At 41.4% G+C, this 22,981-nt stretch overlaps 1 protein-coding gene across 6 annotated transcripts in view; it reads right to left on the reverse strand.

Moving 5' to 3' along the window:
- MTUS2 (microtubule associated scaffold protein 2) overlaps window positions 1–22,981 on the reverse strand; it is a 296,717-nt gene that overhangs the window by 69,100 nt on the left and 204,636 nt on the right. For all 6 annotated transcript variants that reach the window (XM_030476621.1, XM_030476626.1, XM_030476620.1 and 3 more), the window contains one exon: window positions 5,332–5,493. In XM_030476621.1, coding sequence (XP_030332481.1) covers window positions 5,332–5,493 — 162 coding nt within the window. The remainder of the gene's footprint in view (window positions 1–5,331; window positions 5,494–22,981) is intronic.

The raw sequence follows: 22,981 nt of genomic DNA on the forward strand, positions 1-22,981 counted from the left end.
ACAGTGTTTCAAACTTTACTTCCTCTATCTGCTGCAGGACATCCTACTGGGGACTAGCCTTTTCAGCACACCCATGCACTTTCTCTGCCATGTTTAAAATATGGCATCTGGCAAAATTGTAAAGGGTTTTTGTTAGATGCCTTTGCTTGCCTGTGATCAGAAAGCCCAAAGCAGTATGAACACTTTGCTGGCCTTTCTCCACTTGCTTCATTCGATCTGTAGCATCTTCCTCGCAATTTAATAAAGAGTTCAATTTTAAAAAAGATGAGTTTGTGCTTCATCATTTAAAAGATGTGCAAAACTGTCCAAAAGATACCAAAACAAGATTTTACATTCTATATGGCTCTCTATCCCATTAGGGTATACAGACAGCATTCATATATTATTGCAAGAGAGGCAGTATTAGACTTGCTAAAACCCCTTGTCTTTATCACTACTTTGATTTATTTCTGCTTTTGCTTCCAACAGATACTTAACATTATGAAGAACCATAATTTTAGAAAAATCATTATTTGACCACAGATACATCTGCTGCTACCTTGGCTCATATAAAAATTAAATCAGAGCATTGGACTAATAGTTTGGATAGTTTCTTTTGCTTCTGTCAGTTGTATGTAATAACACCAACTTCCTAAACTTGCCTGTTCAGGATCTGTGTCTGACTGTTTGCATAACAGAGCCAGGTACCCCTACTTTACATGTTTAAATTCCTTCCAGAATAAAGCAGGTAAGTTTTACCTCACCTGACTGAGTCTCCCTCTCAAGACTAGACTATAAGTTCAGTGAGGTGGTGGAAATGGACTTCATACACTGCTGCATCCAGTCTTTGCTGGTACAAACAGAGGTGCCTTGCTGGGAGGAGCCTGGGCAGGTGACTGGAGCCCCTCAGAGTGGTAGAGAGTAATTTCAACTCTTTTCCAGTTGTGATGGATCTAACATGTTCTAGCAGCATCCCTCCTGGTTCTCTGCTACTCTGGCTTGCATAAGCAAGCATGTGAGCAATTCCCATCACATCGCTGGTGTGGAAAGTCCATGGTGGGCTGCTGGATTAAAACCTGCCTCCTGTTTTGCACCTGGCTGTGACGAAGTTTAGGAAACATGAGCAGAGTCAGACTAATGGCCTTGCAATGAAAAGAACAAATCTGACTGCTCTCCAGTGTAAGCCTGAACACTGCACTTCCTGCATCAGGCATACCTTTGTGAACCCATGCACCCACAGAGACAAGGACTGAACACCACACTCTGCACAGCCTAGCGGGAAGTAAATCCAACTCAGAAGCTATACTGCTTTGTCTCCAACAGGCCTATAAACTCAGTCACAGCATGACACCAATTGCACTTTACAGCTCCTCACCCACAAGTTCACTTTTGGCCAACTTGAAGCACAGGTAGAGTTTCCCTTTGTGTACACCCACAGAAGCAGACATGGTTACTGGAGGGTCATGCAAAGACAATAAATGTTCTGAAGGAAACTACACCGAGACTAAGTGATGACGCAGAAAACATCTATTGACAACCTCAGGACAATGAGCAAATGAAGCTTATTTGGCAGGAAGAAAGTTGGAGAACTTCTCACAATTCTTTATGGCCTTTTATTGTTCAGATTTGTCTCCAGAGGTGGTAAAATCCAGCAAAAAATTAGTCTTTAATTTCAAAAAATAAATAATTTCATAGATTAAAATTCCAAATTAAAAGTCAACTTTAGCTTTCTGCCAGCCTCAGTAACTGTTTTTCCCTTCAGTGTTCATGCCCTAATGTAATGGCAAACACTCTTTCTGGATACCTACGGCCTGATGAGTATTGTTTTGCATTAAGCTGCAATTTCCGCACTTCTGTGGGGGTCTGAGATTTGGAACATGTGGAAAATCAGAGGTGACAGCCTGAACAATTCAATTAGTCTTGCCTATGATAGATCTTGTGCTCCTCATTAGCATGATTGCATATCAAGCACCATGGTTCCAGCTCATTTGAGTGCTCCAAAACGGAAACCTCCATGGCAAGGACTCACTCATATGAGGCTGCACAAGTAGTAAAAGACCCAGATCTTCTTGCCTGTGACAAAAGAAGCCCAGAGGCCAGAAAAGCTCCTCTGCAGAAACTTGAAATAGCCCTTTGAAGCTTATCATGCCAATGCCACTAGCTGGAAAAAAAAGGCTTTTGCTGGAGATGTCTAGGGGCAATTCTGATACTAATCAAATACTGATGTAGCCTGAAATGACATAACTTAGCTAGGGACCAGAAGAGAAAAAAGGAAACTCAAAAGGAAAGGGGAAAAAGAAAAAAAAAAGGGGGGTGGGGCGAAGAAAAACTGAAAACAAACAAAAAGGTACCAACTTTTATCAATATTTTCTGTTCATAGATAGGATCTGTTCCCAGATGATAGAAGTAAATAGTTTTCTGACAGTAAAAGACAGTCACTCCTGACCATGTTGGACAAAAGACCACATCCTCCTCCTCCCTTGACTTTCACTTAGCTGGACTACGTAAGGCGAACAGTTTCAGCTTCATCTTCCCTGCCAGATTCTCTAAGCCACTGATTAAAGCAGTAAGTCAGTCCTTTTCTGTAAATGGTAAGTTAACCAGGTGTATTGGGTTTGCATGGCAAGGCTTTGGTAGTGGGAGGCTACTGGGGTGGCTTCTGTGAGAAGCTGCTGGAAGCTTCCCCCATGTTTGATAAAGCCAATGCCAGTTGGCTCCAAAGATGGACCCACCCCTGGCCAAGGCTGGCCCATCAGTGATAGGTGGTAGTGCCTCTGGGATAACATAGTTAAGAAGGGGGAAAACTGCTGTGCAGCAGCAGCTGGGAGAGAGGAGTAAAAATATGTGAGACAAACAACACTATCCTTATCTCAACCAACCAGCCTTGCACTGTAGTTTTCTCCCCCTGTCCATTTGAGGAGGGGAGGGATAGAGCAGCTTGGAGGGCACCTGGTGTCCAGCCAAGGTCCCACCACACCAGGTTAAACTATCTTGAAACTGGGTGTCCAGAACTAATAATGCATAAAGTCTTTGTCTCTTATTTTGTACTGTTTCTTTCCTTCCCCATTTCATTTGCAGTGTATGTTATCAAAGCCAGTAGGACATACACAGAGATGAAACACTCTGATGAATAAGACCCAGAGAACCATGGATAAGAATGGTGAATTATGCAAAATTCTTTATTCTGGAATCTAAATATTAGATCTAATCTGAACTTGATGGAACTTCTGTACTGTTATTGAAGCTCTCTTTTAAATTCTTACTCTTCCATACAGACATACACAACCCTTTACTCCAGACCATGAAGTGGCCTATCCAAACTGTCTCTCTAAAGAAAAATGCTGAGTCAAAAAATCTGATTTGTCTTTCTGCATAATGTTCCCTCTAAACAGGCAGATATGAAGCTACAGTATTTTAGAGACAGAGGTAGAAAAGCATTTAAAAATCCCAAAGGAAAATCTTAGGAGAGAGGGGACAATAGAAATGGGAAAACAATAAGGCAGTGGAAAAGCAAGGAAAGATTCATGAAAGTGGAATTAGAGGTTGTTTCTATAAGAAAATATGTAAAGCCATGAAAACTGCGGGAATGAAGAAAGATTCAGGCATATCCAGGTTCTCACAGCTCCAAGGTTCCAGCTTACAGTAGCAGTAGAAAAGCTCTCTGAAAAACATGCTGGCTTTGAAGAATTGCTTTGTGTCAGATCACCCATGGAACAAATCCAGGTACCGTTTAAGCCAAATAAATTCACATTTCCCTACTTTTACACAAACACAGTGGAGTACGTTTCACTCACTGAAATATTATGTTACACCTCATGCACCCCATTGTCTTAGTGATCTATGATGTGCTTTCTAGGAATATAAATTTTGAAACCATATTTTTCCTTCCCTTCCACAGGGAAAGATGCAATATTGACCACGGTAGCCACATGCAAGGGTTCAATGACCAGTTCAGGCACAGGCTTCTCACCAGTAAGTTTCTCCAATTATGGCTTCAAAAATTACTGTTGTTTTTAAATTATCACTAATGTTCCTTTCCCTTGAGGGTCTTGGAGAACCTCCTGGGGTATGAGGAAGCAGGAATGAACACAGAGACACATAGAGACTCTGGTGTGCAAGAGCTTGCTGTGTTTACAGCATACCTCTTGGGCCCTGAAGAACTTCCATGACTTTCATGAGGGTCCTCAGGGAACTCTGAGGTCTGAATGGCAGTGCAGAAAGAGAAGCCTGGGTCCATATTGAAGAGAAAGGCAATGGGACAAACAGGAGCTAGAACAGGATAGGGAACACTGTCCGCTAGTTGTAAGGGAAGTACTTTAAGCCAGGTGGGGTGAGGACATGACATCTACTAACAGGGGAGAGGGTGTCTACAGCCATGCTTTAAAACTTATTTTATAATTATGACCAATAATCATATTGATCCTGCTTGCAAGTCACAATGCATGAACAGCCCTAACTCATCCATTACACCCAAACTGAAGTCTCTACATTGACAGTGCTGAGTGTGTAATAGATGTTCACTGCCATGGGTACCCTCATCTCCCCCCACTGAATGGGCAGGCAAATGGACCAGTGTTAGCAGCCCTCAAGGGCAGGCAACATGAACTGCTCCTTACTCTCTCAAAAGTGCCAAGTCCTACCCAAGAAGATACACCCTGACCTCCTTGCCAGGGGGAACCTGGAGTTCATACACCACATCCAAGTGCCAGGCTAGGGAAGGGGAAGCATGAAATGAGTATAAGCAGGAGATGGTGGAGAGATGCACATGTATTTCAACAAAAACCCCTGCATTTGGCAGAAAACTGTAAACTTTCTTGTGTAAGATGCTATGAATTATTGCTGGCTCATTTGAGACATAGCTGGATTGAGCTGAAGGAGGGCTTAGGCAAAGAAACAATTTGGAAACAAGACCTGGGGTATTTTTGCTTCATTTATTTGTCTCCTTCTCTCTCTCTGAGTGAAAAGGCCACAAATTGCTTAAAATTAGGGCACAGTATTCTCGTCCTTGCAAGCATACCTAGCAATGAATCATCTGCTCAATGGAATGCTTTGGTCTCTAAAGCAGTGCAATGTTTTCAAAAGCTGTTTGGTGAGAACCAATATTATATACACTAAATCTCTGGCACGTGTAGTTAGGGACACTAAATGCCTTCAACTTCAGACACAGCTCACAAAACGAGATTATAGCTGTGTTGTTGACTGTGTTTGAAAGATACTGCAGCAATGAGAGCCTAAATCAGCACATGGGCAATGTGTCCAAGAATGAAATCTAAGAAAGTAAGCAGTAAAATAGCATCATAATAAGGTTTCTGCATTTCTTGGCAGGTGGTGTTTCAAGTTTGGGGCACTTACCAGCAGGTGCCGTGGCAGTTTTTGGTGCTGGAAGTAAGCTCTTGCGCGGAGTGGCTGTGTTGCTCGATACCTGTGTCGTGCTCTTGCTGATCCCCTTGGGGACGTCTTTAGAAGGTGCAGATGCCTTAGGAGTGGTTTGCTCTTCATTTCCAAAGCTGGAACCTGCAGGAAACCAAAACTGCTCTAATTATAAGTTCATAAAAAATGTATGTGAACTGTGGCATACAACTGAGCTTGTATCAGCAATTAAAATCTACGACGACATATTCTCATTGCAGCTTGGGCTGAGTTACATGAACTTTCTCTAGTACAAATGGTTACGTAGAAATAATGAGTTCCCAGCAACTTACTTAAGTGTTAAGTCTTGGCAGCTGTTGGAGTCTGACTCCAGCAGGAGCGTAATACCTGCTTTTGTTTCAGCTCCATAAAGGTATCTGGCTGCAAGGCTCATAAGGAAACCAAGGAAATTTGAAGTATGTGGGCAAACAAGTTGTTTTTGGCTTTGCAGCTGCTACAGGAGCCACCCTACACACTTACCCTAATACATGGGAGTTGCCAGTTGTCAAGTAAAGAGCAATAGACTGGCTCGGTGGTGCAAGGCATCAATTCTCCTACCCTGGAGGGGTTTCCCACAAACAGCCTCTCAGACCACACTCAGACATTTGAACAATAAAATGAAAACCAACCAAACAAAACATCTGCCTTAACTCTCACATCTACTTTAATCATATTCTCATAATGAGCCTCAGGTTGTGAAGGTTTCCAGTTTATATTGACCTCTTTCAAAACCTCCAATGGGTTTGGTTTCCTTCTGCATTTGCTATAGAGGAATAATGACATGTAGGCTCCTTGTAGATATAAAGAAACCAATCTTTTTTTAACATTTGAAAAAGGCAAAGATGGACTGTCTTCTTTATCTGTTAAGTAGAAAGTCTAAGAGAAGCAAAAGATTATAGCATCTGGACTTGAACATTTGCAGAAAGATGAACATTTTGTTTGAAAAAAATGAGTGGAGATAGTGGCAAGAAATACATAGGATTTTATTTTAAAGGGCTATAATTTTTATTTCCATTATTTTAAAAAGATACAATCCAATACTATTTAGGTATTGCCTGCAGGAAAATGATAACATTATTTTAATAATTGGCTTGTCCAAGTCTCCAGTATTTTTAAGATGTAGGGTTCTTAAATATGTGCAAGTAAAGCAGAGATTTTATTTTGCCTTTCTTAGTGAAAATCCATTAGAAAAAAAGTGTAGGTTGGAAAAGAAAATCCTCTATTCTGATAAAGGAAGAATATACCTTTTGGCTCTGACAAAACAGCTTGAAGTTTTGCTGTGTATTTAAGGCTGCTTGCTTATAAGTTTTAATTTAAAGAACGTTATCTGCAGTATACATGGACTTCTACAAACACATCTGACCTTTGTCAAGTGACATTAAAAATTCAAACAAAAGAGCGTACTGTATGCTATATAGGAACAGAAAAACCTGAAGCATTTGTCATGTTTACACTGCTCTGAACATAACAACTCCCCATTGTTTTATATCCAAACTATACAGATTTTTACACTGCTCTGCACATAACAACTCCCCATTGTTTTATATCCAAAGTACACAGATTTTTTTCACCTGTGTAACAAGCATTTAAGATTGTGTTCTGAATTATCTGCTGACAAAACCTTGCTGACTTCAGTAAAGTCACATCAGCAGAAAATCCAGCCTAGCCTGACCCAGTCTCCTCTGCAGTGGTACAGGAGGACACCTCTACTAGGTGTCAGGGAGAAGTTACAGAATGTGTGTCCACCTCAGCCTGTCCATATCATACTCCTGAAGTTACTCCTGCAGTGGTCTCAAATATGTGCCTACCCAGCTGGTTTGGGTAGCATTGCTTGTAGATAAATCTTTTCTTTCCTTGGCTTCAAAGTTTTAATTGCAGGAACACTAACCTTGAAGAAAAAATTATTCCTATTTTTCGCAGAGAAATGCCATTCAAGTGCTCTTTAATGGAAAGCCTTTATTCTCTTTTGTGAAATCTATCATACGGAGAACGTTTCAACTCACGAATCTGGCTAAATGGAAGCAATTTCTGTGTTGAAGAACGAGGTGTCCAGGGGAGTTACATAACCTCTTATTAAAAGAAGAAGTTAAAAAGTTTTTCTATGTATTGAAGATGAAATGCTGCCAGCTGTGAACACTTTTGCTGTCTGAAACACAGGATAAGAGGTCTGCTAATACAGAAATGAGTGTGTGTGGGGGGAAGCTGACAAACACGGCCTCATCAGGTCCCCTGAATCAGAAATATCTGGAGAGCTGGTCATGCACCTCATGCTGGGGCTGGAAAAAACCCTTCAGAAGAAAAAAAATGAAGAAAAAAAGGCAATTCAGCTTTGATCTTTTAGTAAGAAATGGGCTCAAGGAGACAAGGTGCATTGCTGTACTGGATGTGTGTGGCAAGGTGTTGGGGGCTGCAGGGGAGGCCTGGATCAGGAGAAAATACTGCCTCAGGGCAAAACACTGCCCTGCAGTGAGGAGTGAGCAAAAAAGTGTGAGAAACAGCCCTGCAAGCACCAGGGTCAGAGAAGAAGGAGGAACTGACTGCAACTGCATTTCCCCATGTCCTCTGCACTGCTCAATGGGGAGGCGGGATGGAGGAGGTGGAGGAATTGGAAACAAGTGAAGTTGAACCTGGGAAAAAAGAGTGGATGGTTTAGGGTTTTGGGTTTTGGTTTTTTCTTCTGTTTCTCACCATTCAACTCTATTTTAATTAGAAAAATAATTTTCACCAAGTTGAGCCTGTTTGGTCTGTGAGAGCAGCTGGTAAAGGATTTCCTTGTTTTTCTCTCTACCCATGAGCTTTTTCACCTCATTTTCTTCCCCATCCTGCTGAGGAAGGGTAGTGAGAGAGCAGCTGGGTGGGTGGCAGATAGCCATAGTAATATCAGTATCTATCTCCAGGGTTTGCTGAGATAAGTCAACATTTGACATAAAAGACAGTATCTCCCACTTTGCTCTTCACTCAGAGATGGAGTTTAGAAAGAGATAGTGGGGCACAACAACACATGCATGTATAATATATCCCCAAACCCAAATGTTTGCTGCTTCCACGGATATCACTAGGGCAACATCTAGTTCCCCAGGAGCAGGGCAAGGTGACCTCCACATTGCTGCACACGGTGCTGGATTCCACTTTCCTTTTCAAATAACATTCAAAGAAGAAATTAAATTAAAGATCCAGGAAAATGCATATTCCTCATGATTGAAGAGGAAAATAAATGTTTTCATTTACTTAGAGGAATTAATTTAGATTATTCATTAAATAAGATTATTCATCAGATGGCACTTGTTATCCATTATGAGATAATGCCTTCCACTCATATCTGCAGCAGGTGAATCAGTATCATCTGCCCTCCCAGAATACCCATTCTTATTTTCCAGTAAAAGCCTGTACCAAAGCACCAGATGTGCAGTGCATGAACAGTTTCCAGGTGATCACATCTTCTGTTGTATTGTACCTCCTCACTCCTACTCCTCTACTTTTACATTCTATCTAGGGGAGAGCCCTTGCTTGCCTTTGAAGCACCTGGCAAGTCATTGGGGTGCTCCCACATAAAACACCCTGTATCTTTGCAGACTGTGCTTTTTGAGCAGCAGCACTATGAGCAGCTGACTTTGCAGTAGAGTATTTAACAGGCTATTATCAATCCACTGGAGCTAAAGGCCTTCAGCCTCACTTTTATCATCTTCCCACTATAAGCCCCAAAGAATCTTACTCTTCTACTTGTGAAAAAAAAAATACAGGGAAGAAGAAAAGTTGTTTGAAGACTTGCAATTACTTTGGAGAGACCCAGCTGCACCTACTCATCCCTTATGCTGTTCTGCCAGTAAAGACATGCAGAAGTCGGGGCTGGCAATGTATTGTAGGCTATGTGTTCAAAGAAAGCCATGACCAAAATCCCACTAGCTCCCAGATGGCTAGATGAGCCATCCTCTCTCCGTATCTTCTACCATCCTCTTTACCCTCTGGCCCTGCCCTGCAGCAGCTGACTTCAGGGGCTCCTTGCCCTTGGAAAAGGAAGGCTCTCTTCTATGTGTCTTTTGTATGTGTCCCTTTTCTGGAATTATTTACCCAATTTATAAAAAGGGATGGAAATATGGTATGATATTACATATTACTGTAAAACCAGCAGGAGTATGGGTAGGGCAGTTTGGCATTTGAGAAGAAATTAATTAAGCCATGTTGTATGTCAGGTTTTGATCTGAGAGGAGACAGCGGTAGGAAGGGCTGCTTTCTGGAGCACCACAGCCACAGATTTCCCTGCCTATACTCAAGGGCAATAAAATCTCCTTCTGTTGGAGAACTTGCTTCATTTCTAGAAAAAATAGCTTGTCTGACAACACCAAGGGGGTCTCTGTTTTGCTGAGAAACAGACTCCAAAAGAGTATTAAAGCACGAGTGCAGCTGCCTCTGCAGCTCCCTGTCTTGTGGGCTGCTACATGAAGCCTGTTGAAACGGAGTGAGTTTCCAGCTCTTCAGAGCAGTTCAAGTATTCACTGTGCTGGCAGCAGGCTCGGAGCAGTAAGCTCCCCACCGCAGCTGTAATCACACCCAAGACACTGGGAGCATGCTGGTATCATGAATGTTCACTGAAGCATAAACATTTAGCCAGGGTAATAGCAAGCCCTTTCCATCTTAAAAGATCCTTAGACACTACCTGATGCCAAGTTTAATGACAATGAAGGTATGTCTAGTTATTGCAGCAGAGATCACACTTCCCATTTCTGAAGCACTTTCCAGCCACAAAATTCAACAAGCTTTAGAAATAATGAAGGAGTTGAGCCGCTTTCCAAACTCACACAGCAAGGGAATAGCAGAGACAAGACAGAGAAAGCAAATAGGAAAGCCTGATGGTGAATGACATTGGGATGACTTTTTTTCACCTGCAAAACATTGGTATGTATTATTCCTCTGCATTTGACGAAGCTGTGCTTCTCTGCCTCAGTTTTCAAGCACGAATACAAACACAAAACGAAACTTAACATCACTGCCATGGCTAATGATCTGATAAAGAAAATACCTAAACTCCTGTGAACAACTAGGTGATGTTCAAAACAAAAAATCACAAGACACACTTTTCACTAAATTGGAGCATTTGCCCATCCTTCAGTTAATGTCCACTCTTTATTTCTGATTTTTACTTATGAAGTAGTAATTTTTCTGGATTGGTTACAAGATACGCACCTGCCAGCTGAGTTTTTTATTTCATAATTTTAAGGGTTACTGTTTTAAAGTCCAACACTGTATATTTCAATGTAATGTTTTACAGTGTAACTATCAAAAGACACAACTGAATGTATAGCTCTGTAGCTCTGGCTGACCGTGTGGTACAATGGGATCATTAAACCTGGGGGGTTGCCATGTTATTACGATGTTAAGATAGTAGACAAGGTTATTAGCCAGCTAATTTGTTGGGGTTTTTTTTTGTCTTTGCTGAGAGCCAGTGTCTGGTATTTCCTGATACCAAAATGGCCAAATGTTCAACAGATCAGGGACAAGCTGATGACAGGGGTTTTTTCTGTCCAGAACAAGAAGAGGCTTAAGGATTGATGTTCATACAATGCTTAAACCTAGCTTAATTACCCCAAAGTAATTTTTCCCATTGCATTTTTTTTGGCTCAGACAGAAGTGTTTGAGCTATAGTGCCCTGTAACATATTTATTTTGAAGGAGTTTTGGGCATGCCCACATGCTTTTATAAAAAAGCATGGTTTCAGTATGCTTTTATAAAAAAACAAGTATAGAATTTTAAACTGAAACCTGAATTTTGAATTTTGAGCTTACTTAATAACTAACTTCTACCAAATCAGAAGCCAATCTGAAGCATCTTTTAGCACAGGAGCCAGCTATCTGAGCTTAGATGGCTTTGGGTCACTACGCTACAGATAATTACCTCTGAGACAGCCCTTTCATTGCTAGGGAGGGAGTTTGATGCTGTCACTGATGATTAATGACAGCTATGTGATCAGTCACGGCTTTTGTACACTACCACTTACATCTGTAAGAGATTGCCGCATGTCTGTCCTCCTCTCTGTGCCCTCCAGTAGTAAAGCCAAGTACCTTTCTCCTATGACACTTGCTGCCAGACAGTTTTGGCCTCTCAGATCTGGCCATGCAGATAAATAGCTGTTGGGGCACTGGAAGGGTGGGAACCCTGCAAAGTTCACCAACACCAGAAGAGCTGCTGTGTTGGTGCACCACTGTGCAGCGGTGCTAGCAGGCTCCTCCACCTCCAGCTGCCTGTGACTGCTTCTGCAGCCATAGGCTGGGTCCTGTACTTCCAGCTAATCCAGGCAAGCAAAACACAGAGGTGGAGGGAGGCATCACCTCTTCCAGCTGTGCTTTCCTAACTCAGCTGGCAGTTGCACTTCCAGAGCAGCACTGGCAACCCTACTCAAGGCTTGGTCTATCAGGCTGTGCCTACACTGCTAAATAAAAGCTGGACAAGTAATGTAGGCAGTCTCATCCTGACACCACACAGGCTAACTCTAACAGCTTTTCTTGAGAGCGTGAGAGCAGCCCAAACCCCAGCCATGGTGTGAAGAGCAGGGTGAGGTGTCAGGAGACTGGGCTTAGTCTGGCTTCCAGGGTCTCCCCTGCTCACCAGCACAGCTGGACTTGCAGCTAGGCAGCACCCACTGTGTGTGCCCCCAGCCCATGGCAAAGGAGGCCAGTCAGCTTAACCTCACCTGCAACAACGTGGATATAAAAGAAGTGGAGATGTTTTGCCTCCGCTAAGCAGAATTGAAGCTCCTTCCTTTACATGTTTTGGGGTTTTTGAAATCTAGATTAATTTCTGTGGCACAGACTCATCTTCAGTGTCCTTCATACATAATCGATAGTAGAATCACACCTTTCTACTGATGCAACTCCTTGTATCGACGCTAACTTATTCATTTCACTTCACCAGTTAGAATACACATTTTAGGATCCAGCTAAATGGTTTTCCTGCTTGAGTGGAGTTACGTGCTGCTCTCTGCTGAAGTGTTACAACCCTTATTGGTCAAGGTGAAAATTTAGTACAAAGTGAAATTCCTGTATGTGTTAGTAAGAGTTGCAGACAACTTGCTGACAATGCCACACTTTGGAATGATGTAACACATTTTATTTGAGCTCTTGTGAAAGTTTGCATTCTACCAGGCAAGATGCGAGTTTCATTATGTAATAAAATCCCACCATATGTTGGTGGCAGCTTTGCTTGCCACTGGTGGATTGTACAGCTGCTTGGATAGCTGAGCTTGTTTGTATAACTGGCTAATTAAAGCCCCATAAGGTATAGAGTGAAGACAGCATAGTATTTTGCTGATTAATCATAGTGTTGTCAGGAAGGATAACATATGGTTACTGGAGTCTCGCCAAAGATGCCTGGACTATGCAGACATTTTGAAATGGGCCTGAGACATCACTGTGTATCTGCCTTCCGAAAGGGTCACCTCCTGGCACCACTTGGAGCTGAATTGTCCAAAGGTCATTCATGACCAAATCTTCCCTGCAAATTTTCCTCATTCAGTGTATACTCTGATCACAGTGACAAGAAATATCCAACATCATGAATACTCTTCTGAAGTGTCTCCCTGAGGAGCTGAGGCAGTAGGACTAAATGTTTGCTTCTCTAACTGAGAAGAAACATATCTGCTGCAAGCTTCTCCTAGACATATAGATTAAGATTTCTGACAGATCAGATCAGAGTAACCTGATATTGCTGCATATTTACTGAAGCCTGTCAAGTAGTTGTAGGAAGGGCTGGTTCTTAACATCTGAGGTACACTCAAAGGCAAGCAAGTACTTATAGTGCTTTTGGAAGCTCCTCTTGCTCACACAACTTTAGAACAACATATTATATATCAGTTAGACATTTAAATTGCTCTCAGCAGGTTCATTTTGGGAGAGAAAATAAGTATCTATATCCAAGCAACAGATTTTTTAAATCCCATGTTCAGTAAATTTACTGAAATGAACTGTAATTGAAGGCTGAATTTATAAGAAATACTGTATTTGATCCCAGTGAGGGCAACTGAAGCATTGTCTTCAATGCAAGCCAAGTTTGACTTAGGATGAGTGCTTTAGGAAAAATGCTACTCTCTATACTGAGCAAAAAGCACACGAAGTAAAACAGAAGCACGGTTTTACTTCAGGTATTTGGCAGTCATACACTGTCTTACAGAGTAGATGGATGAATACAGGACCAAGGGCCACTTCTCCTCCTTGTTGCCCAGCACAATAGTTATCTGCACTGCAACAATTCCCAGGCACTGTAGAGCTGTCAAAGTAGCACCAAGCATTGATGGCATTTTCGATGAGGACACATCTACACTCCAGTGCCCTCAGCTGCCAGAACAGCCCCTGGAATCACCAGTGGTTGCCCAACAACCAGAAGGAAGATACAGATAACATCCATTTTCTAACACTACTAAAGCATTAATGACATGTATCAAGCCACCTGGGGGGAATTTTCCTCGTTAGGAAGATTTAGATGTTCCTGGGTAGTACTTCAGTTCCAGCATCCACATTTCTAGGAACACCAGTGTTATAACCTGATGTGTGCTCATACCATCTGCTCTAATGGCACCATTCCTGCTTCTGATGTGGCATGCCAGTTTTAGCAGGGCAGAGGCACCCATGAAAGATAGGATTAGAAGTGACATCTGCTCTGTAAGAAGTTCCTCCTGATGGCAAGAAGTGCCAAATTAGAGCCACATGCCTTATTATAAGAAATGACATCTGTTGACACTTCTAGCATTATATCATCCACAAATGCCTCTTTCCTGGAATTGCTGCTTCTAATTTGCTTGAGCACTGGCTTGGAGTGCCATATTTGGACACTTAAGTGGATATAATCCTTGGTAAAAGTGTTAATGACATTCCAATGGTGTTAATGACATTCCAATGGTGTTACTGAATTTCCATCAGCCTTAGCAATTCACACTGGATGCCACAGCTCACCAGACTAGGAGAGGTTAAGCAATGCCCTAGCAACTTTCAGCGCTTCAGGTCTGGTAGCGTTCAGTCCTGCTCCTCCCTGCCAAGACACAATAATGTGTGTGCTACAGTTTACGTGGAATTATGCTAGATCAAAGAGCTAGTAAATGTGTCTGCTTCCCTCCTTGGCATAATGATGACTTCAGAGCATGCAGTATGGGCTAAGGAGATGTCATACTGAAATCTCAAGGATGGAAGAGCCCTAGAGAGTCTCCAGTTAGTCACTAATTAGTTGCATTTTATGAGCTCAAGCACAGATCCTCAAAGCTGCTTAGGAACTTAACTCCTATAAATTTCACATTCAAATTCAACTCACACTACTTATTCTTAATCACCATCCCAGCCCTGAAGGAGTTTTAAACCAACAGATGTCTCCATTTCAGAGTACGAAGGATGGAAGAAGCTGAGCAGAACCTCCCATGAATGCTGAGCAGTGCTTTGGTTGGAGGAGAAAGGTGGTGAGAGGCACCAAAGCTGCACTGTGCTTCAAAGATGGGCAGGGAGGTATCTAAGCAGTTCAGAGCACCCATTTGGTGTGCTCCGATCATGTTCATTTTGTTGGACAACATGCTGTTCAAGAAAAACATTTGCCCGTCTTTTATAGAATAGCTTGGGCCCTCCTGGCCAATTGGGGTACATCTGAGCTTCCTTCTCCCGCACCTCTGGAGTACGTCAGGCCCAGCAGGTCCAACCATCTATCCTGCTGGAGTTGAGCCACTGTACACCAGTGGATAAGGAAAGAGGCAGGGGTGCCCTTGTTACTCATGTCCAAGAAATTGCCTAGTCCTCACAGAGTCACCCCTGCATCTTTTAGAAAATGATATTTAAAACACAGTGTTTCCCAATCCCCATGCCTAGAACAGCAGGAGTTTCCACAATGGGAATGTATTCCTGCCTCTTCCTCCCGAGCGTATCTCCTAATATGAGGATAAGTGCAAATGAGAGTTGTAGAGCCATTAGAGGTTTCCAACTTTTTTAATCTGTTTGAATTTTCCTACTGAAAATTTTCCTACTAGTGGTATAGAACTTTTGAGAAATGTCACATTTATTTCTGTATAGCATATGAGAACCTGCTCTTCCCAGTTAACTTTCACGAACTCTTTTGTAAGTAATGCACAATGTGCTCTGTGCTGCTCTTTACTGACTCCTATATAGATTTGTGTTTTGTGGCTATTTTAAACATCCTACAAAAAAAATCTGTATCAAAATAAAAATCTGATAAAAATTGTTGTGTAGTCCAGAGTTTCAACAGTCAGGAAACGTGGAAAGCTTTGTATTTCCACATGCATTGCGTGTACTGTCTTTTAAGGTTCCAAAAATAAGCTTGACTTCTAGAATTCTGCTGATTAAATGCTGTTTCCCTCATAAAACATCTAAACAGTTTGATCAAACTAGGTTTTGTTTTAGTAAATACTGTCAGTTATGAGGAGCCTGGAAATAAAACTGCAATTCAAAAACACCTGGAGAGGGAAACCCACAGGCAAAACAGGTGTCTTATAAATGGCATTATCCATGGAGAGTAAACATAAATTTTAAATTATGCGACCTGTTAAAAATTTTCCTCACCTCTTCCTTTCTATAAACAGTGCCTTTAGCAGATGATTTTGAACAAAATTCAGTTATTTTACAGTAAGCTAATTTTACAAATACTAACTGCTGTGACCCAGTGATCCAGTTAAATAAGTTTTACAAAGTGTTTTAACAAGGGTGGTATTTCTATGAACTGAAATAATTGAAACCAGTTGGCCCATAATATTTTGCAGGTAACAGATGTTTAATTGCATTTATTTCACATAATGAAAGCTCTTAAATGTGTATAAAATCAACATTCTGTTGAAAACCAAAGAGCTTAAATAGAGGAGGTAGATTCTTAAAAAGTGACAGTGCCTTTGTAGAACAAAGGTCCTCAGGACTCTATTATAGATGTTTATTATAAAAGTCTATTACAAATGGCATATGCCACAGAGAGAAAGCATAAATCTTCAGAAGCAGATTGGCTTACTCAGTGAATTGTGCTTTGAACTTGGGGGGTAGGGACCACAACTGCAACACCTATATATCCACAAGCAACAGGGTGGATGAGTGCTGAACCCAGGACAGTTTCATTTTGACATAAAGAGGAAATTTTTTTATGGTAAAAACAATCAATCACTGCAAGAACATCCCCAGAGACATGGTAGAGGCCCCATTGCTGGAGATTTTCAAGCTGTGATTGGACAGGGTGCTAAATAATCTCACCTAGGCTCCCTTCCCACAGAAAGTTGGACCAGATGATCTTTCAAGGTTCCTTCCAACCTGGGCTATTCTATGATTCTACGAAAGGTGAATAATAACCAAAGAACCCCAATTTTCAATGCCAGGCTTAAAATAAGGCCTATACACCACTGCTTGCTCAGATAGTTGTATTATAAATGATAGTATTATAATACCATTTATGCTCTAGACACATACTTCTTGCTGGGGTTGTAAATGTGAAAGATGCCAGCCTGATGACTCAGAAGATAGAAATCTTCACTTCAGAGAGCAAACACAATATGTGCAGCCAGGCCAGAAATTCCTCGTCTGATCGCAGCACCCCAATGCTTTTGCCACATGCCCTGGTATCAGGGACTCTTCTCTGAGCAAGTGGCTTTCATGGGCAGGAGCCATCTTACACCATGTCAGCACATTACATCCGCTACTTTTATACAGATGCAATAGTAATCTGGCACGGTTTGGTTGGACTGACCCCATGTTCCTCTAAGGCTGTTCCAGCTCCATCAAGAGGACATGCAATGCCCCTTGGAGCTGGTTGTTTTAATGTAACTTACACATATCTGTGTTTACACTTATCTGAATACAAAAAGTTTTGAAGCTTTGTCATGATCAATACTTAGTTAGCCATAAAATGCCCAGCCAATGTTATTTAAAACCAACTGGGAAGACCTCCTGTGGTTTTAAGCAACTGACAGGAGAGTTGGAAACCCTGAGGGTCCCTGTCTACAGAGCCCATGGCCAGGATGTGAAGGATCCAGGTAATTTCAGATTAGGCAATAAAACAGAAAGTATCATGGTTGTGAATTGTGACTTGTCACATCTTCTGTCGCAGCCAAATCCATGAGCACTCCCTGGGACCATTCAGTGTTTCCAGGCCAAGGTCTTTTAAGGTTTTGTGTACTTGGCTGGATTTTGGACTTAGATTGGGGAAGAGGTTACTTTTTTTTGCAAGAAGTCTCTACTTATAAGATTATATTTCTGAATCCATCGCTTTTAAAAAGCAAGGTCCTGATGTTACAAAGAGGCATAATTACCTGCATCCTTGCCATTGCTCTATTTATAAATTAGAACCTTTGAAGATAAATTCACTTGCCCATCTCTGACATGTGAGAGCTGAAGTGCAGGATTAACCAGAAATATCCTATTAATTTCACCTCTGTATGAATCATCCTGTAGTTAAGACTTGTAAGGGACTACTTAAATGAAAGCTTTTGAATCACACATTTAGAATATGAATTATTGAAGTAGGAGAGCTTCTCATTTTGTACAATTTTAAATCCTAGAACATTCTTTTAAGACACCTGAAATTATTAAGAGGATCAAGAAGGGGGATGCTTATGTGGGGGGTGGGGTGGAGGGTGAATGAATGTGAAGGGGTTGAATCATTTTAAGGAGGCACAAAGTACAGCCATAACTATGATCTGTAATGTCTTATACCAACACAAATAATGTGCTTTTGTATTGCAGATACATTTAATTAACTGTGTGTGTATTGTATAAGTGCGGAAATTTTAAACCAGAGTGCTGTCTACTAGAAAACTGTAATTCAAGTGATTTCCATAGTACTTCAGTTACAGGAAAATTACTCCAAATCTCCTGTGTTCTTGAAGAGGAGCTGAATAGCTCTTAGCACTGCTAACAAATGGCAGAGGCCTCAGGAGAGATTAAGTGGCAGATCTGCCTTGGAGAGTCTCCTGTATTGCTTTGCTGGCTCTGCAGAGTTTTATTCTCCTCCACAGTGGCACAATCTGACAGGGCCACCACATGCCTTTGGTGTTTCTCTTACATTCCTGGGCCCTGAAGGCAGGTGATTATGCGAAAATCTCAACTGCTATTACTGTAAGAGAAACTTCTACTTCTTTTTCCCCCCCTCCTTCTTCAGCACAGAAATGTAGCCTGAGAATGTTTCCAAGATCTTTGCTTTAAAGAAATATCCTGGGGGTTTTTGCAAGTGCATGAACACTGATACATTACACTACTGTGATAACAGGCAGGTTAAAGGTGCATTTGCTCTGAGGAGCGCTTGAAAAGTTCCTCCTTCTCTCAGTTAAACATAAACAAAGATCTCAGGCCATTTGAGTCCTAGTCCCTGACATTTGAACATGTGGGTATTAGAACAGCTCTGGAGCAATGACATTGAAGACAAAGGAGGCTTTTAGAGGAGACAGAGCAGGTTTTCTACTGCAGAAAGGACAGTATTGGTTAAAACTCTGTGTATTTTCTTTGTAAACTCCTTAGGATCACGGGAACAAGAATATCCACTAAACCTGTCTGTGTCTCTATGCAAAATTCCTAAGTGCCATGGTTGCAGGAGGGAGTGGAAGGTATTGCTAAGGCTCTTTGCAGAAAGGGTATGACTCCTTTCTACATTGAGATTAGAAAATGTATATATGAGAACTGATTTCTCCAGGACCTAGACGGAATAGAGGTACCTTTTATTTTACCTGTTGAAATCTTGGTAGTCAGTGGAGAGTCACACAAGTGAGCAAAAGTGGTTTACATGCTGGTAGAGGAAAGTGAGAGAGAAAGAGTTGCTGTTCGCTACCTGAATTCTCCAAATAGCCTTCAAGGAAGAGTAGCCCAGCCTGTCCCAGATATACACTCCATATCCCCAACTCTGCCTGGAAGTGAGAGAGGGATGCAGGATCACAACAAGGGCTCACTGGAAGAGTGAATTACTATTGTCCAAAAATAAGGTGAACTCACAGCTCCTCTCCTCATCTTTTGTCACCTTCATCATCTTTTCTTTGTGACCTAAGTGACAGTAGATCACGAATTGGATATAGCTGAAGATAATGCAAGTTTCAGCTGCTGTCCTCTATTCAGTTTCTTTCCCTAAAAGGGAGCAGAGAGCCTGCAGTACAATCCTGTAGTCAGTGTCCTGTGGTCACCATTACAAGACATCTTCTGCAGAGAGTCAGATCTCAGGTTATTTCCTATCAAGATTTTTCTTCACACTGAAATATGGAGTTAAGTATGTGATGGATTAGTAAGACAGTACTTTGTCTCTGTTAGAGACAAATCCTGGGCAATCAGCCTAGCTTCTCCAGCACCATTTTGACAATGCTCTTATTTTAGCAAGACAGCTATGAAGATGGATTAATTGTAAATTGCTTGGAATGAAAGGAATTAGGTAAATATTAGATACTGTTATAAAGAAAAAAGCTTATCTGCAGAGAAGGTGAGGTTTATCTGCTTTCATTTGTGCCCATGCAGTTCTGGTAAATGTGACAGATCTTTGTTAAAAGCCACCTCTAACCAAGCTGGCAGTGCCTGCAGTGCAATATCACAGTAGTCATTCATTAGTGAATCCCACCTTTATCTTGACAGCTTTCATTTTAAAACAGTGTGGCAACCACTGCTGTTTGCCTACAGGAGGAAAGATGTGCTAAGTAATGAGTAATTCATGGGTGTAAATAGGAAGGGAATAAATTGTGCTTTAAAATATTTATAAAATGCTACTAGGGGTCTATTATGAATTTTCAGAGCAAAACAACTGGCAAGTTATATTAACACTAAAAGTGGTGGAAAAATAAATTCTGTTACATATATACACATATAAACCATACATACACTCCTTTTCTTAAACAAATGCGAAATTTTAAAAATTAAAATTATTTGCATAAGGGATTTAAGAAGAAATATATGACACAAAACAGGAGTACTGGGTCTGGTAGCAGTATTACTCCATATATTTACTCCTCTAGTAAGCAATCCCAAGCTTATTCCGGTATTATTTTAGCAGGAAGACAGGAAGAGAGATAATGTGGGAGCCACTGGAGTAGGTTTTCAGGTGGAGTTTGTGACCTGCGACACCTGGGAGAGCACCAATGGAAGCTGCATTTCTTTTGAGTAATTCATCTAGAACCCAAGCTATGAAATCCCTGTTTCCTGACCTGTATTTCCCACACCACATGCTGTTTCCCTAAAAGTGAAGCTGCTAATGGGCTTCCAGGGTATGTGTGCGCGATATTTTTCCCATCACAAAAAGCAGATGCTTGACTGCTTGACCTTTGATATGGTAAGCATGAGCATTCACATGTTACAGTTCCTTGCAAAGGGTTGGGTGTGACAGTAACAGAGAACGACCCTCATCTCCCAGGGCTGAGCTGAATTTGGGCTAATGGGTCTGCTAGTGCTCCTAATTGGAGAGTTTACTCTCTTCTTTAAAAGCAAAGAGTATTTGGGGTTATATCCTCTTGGAAACCTTGCAGTCCCGTAGCATGAGAAACTATTCTTGTCCAAATATGAGGTGGGGTCACATTATTCACTATCAGCTGCTCAGGCTGCTGTCAAAGGACAGATGTTGGTGGTGCTGGTTTCAAACTGGACTGTGCATGAATACTTGTGTCTCACAGCACGTAGTGAGAAGCCACTGTGACTGGCATCGTTCCCTATATTCAGCCTTACAGTCTGCTGGAGTTAAAGAACAATGAAATAATAGTGGAATAGGGAGGAAAAGAAGACACGCCCTTTGGGAATACTTCTGATACTCCTTGTGATGGACAGCATCTGCTTTATCTGCTCACAGTTTATTGTGCACTTCATACACAATGATTAGCTGTAGTTAGGTAGCAAAGTAGATGGCTGCTGTAGACCTGTAAGAGGGAGAATTGATCTTCCTGTGAAAGAAGGGTCATCTCTATGGAGAGGCAGGAAAGGCAGAGTGACAACCTGTCCTTGGAGACACTGGGAGACTCCTGAGGAAACCAGTGGGGAGTGGGACTGCCAGGGCTGACAGATGGCAATGTCCCCAGGTTGCCAGGGGCTGGCACAGCTCAGGAATCACCAAAACCATGTGGACCAACCATGTGGAGGAAAGGGCCCGTCTGCAAGGAAGTGAACAACGAGATGTATTGGAACTAGATGATCTTAAGGTCCTTTCCAACCCTAACTATTCTATGATTCTATGATTCTACGTATCTATTCATGCCCTGTTTAGACCTCTCTCAAATGGTTTTGTTCCTAGTTGTGCTCTAACAAGCCTAATTTAATGATCCAACACCCTTCAAATGGCTCATTCGGAAAAAGTTGTGGGCAACACACTGTCAAACCAATGGCCTTGTTGGTCACTGCCAGGTCCTTCAGTATGACCTGAATTCACCAAGCACCTGCCAAACCCAAGATGAAGAATGAGCTGGTAGAATACAATGCATGGATCACCATACCAACCTGAGATATTCTGTGTTTAATCTAATACTGTGAGCAAGCATTTAAAGAGATTCAATACTCTGTGGTCAGCAACACAACTGTAGATATTTTTAATTTTTCATGACTGGGAATTATAAAGAATTTTGTGTGAGACAAGAAAGAGTACTAGCCCTGCAGTATACACATAGAGATATTTTGTTTTAGAACATATGTCTACTAAGTGAAGTATAGCCAAGATTAGAAATCAAGATCCATTCCACCAGAATCCCATGTTCAAAAATAGTCAGTGGCTTGTCAGTAGTTAGGAAAAAATCAAACAGCTTCAAATTTTATAAGTGGTAACAAATTTTTCTTCTGGATTTACATGACACAGTTCCATGAACTTCTTTTGGAGTTTGTTTTGGGTCTTGTTTTCTTGTTTATACAATGAAAAGACAATGGAAAGATGAAAAACATACTGACTTTTTCAGATTAGTCAGCACACCAGATATTGCTGGTTTCTCTGGAAGGTTTGTGATTTTGTTCAAATTCATAATGAAATTTCAACTGTTACACCCCAGACAGGGTTTTTATCCAGATTGCATTCTTTGGAATTGAGGAAAAAAGAAAAGTTCTAACAAAGACTTCCTGTGAGTTTGGAAATGTAACAGATTCTGCTGAAAAACCTCCAAATGAGATTAATTTGGGGGGGAGGGGGTTGTTCTTTATGAGTATTTCTTCTGGTTCTTGTTCCCAGAATGCAGGGAATTGCAACAAATCAAAGAAGTTTTTGCTTTTTTGGGTGATCTGGAAGATCATTTCCATTTAACGATGTCAATATCACCGCCAAATTCTGCCTATCTATTTATTTTTTCAGCAATGATGTGTTTCATGAATGGGACTAATGAAATCTGGTCTCCTTTGAATTACATCTCCACTGCAGTGATGATGACAGCACACTCAAGTACCAGTTATTCCCACCACAATGCTTTCAGACCCCCATCAGATACAACATGGACCCCTACCACAGTATCCTTAGATCCTCCCCATATTCGCAGCTTCAGTGTTCTACTCTTGAAAAGGCTTCATAAATAACACAGAGGATCTTCATTGCTCCTCTGTATCCTCTAACTACTATATGGGCTCTGGTGCTGTGGCAGGTTTTGTGCAAGCAGGTCAAGCAGGTACTGCACCACTGAGATCACAATATAGAATTTTTTTAGTGGAAAGCT

Source organism: Strigops habroptila, chromosome 2 (genome assembly GCF_004027225.2).
Source record: "Strigops habroptila isolate Jane chromosome 2, bStrHab1.2.pri, whole genome shotgun sequence".
NCBI lineage: Eukaryota > Metazoa > Chordata > Aves > Psittaciformes > Psittacidae > Strigops > Strigops habroptila.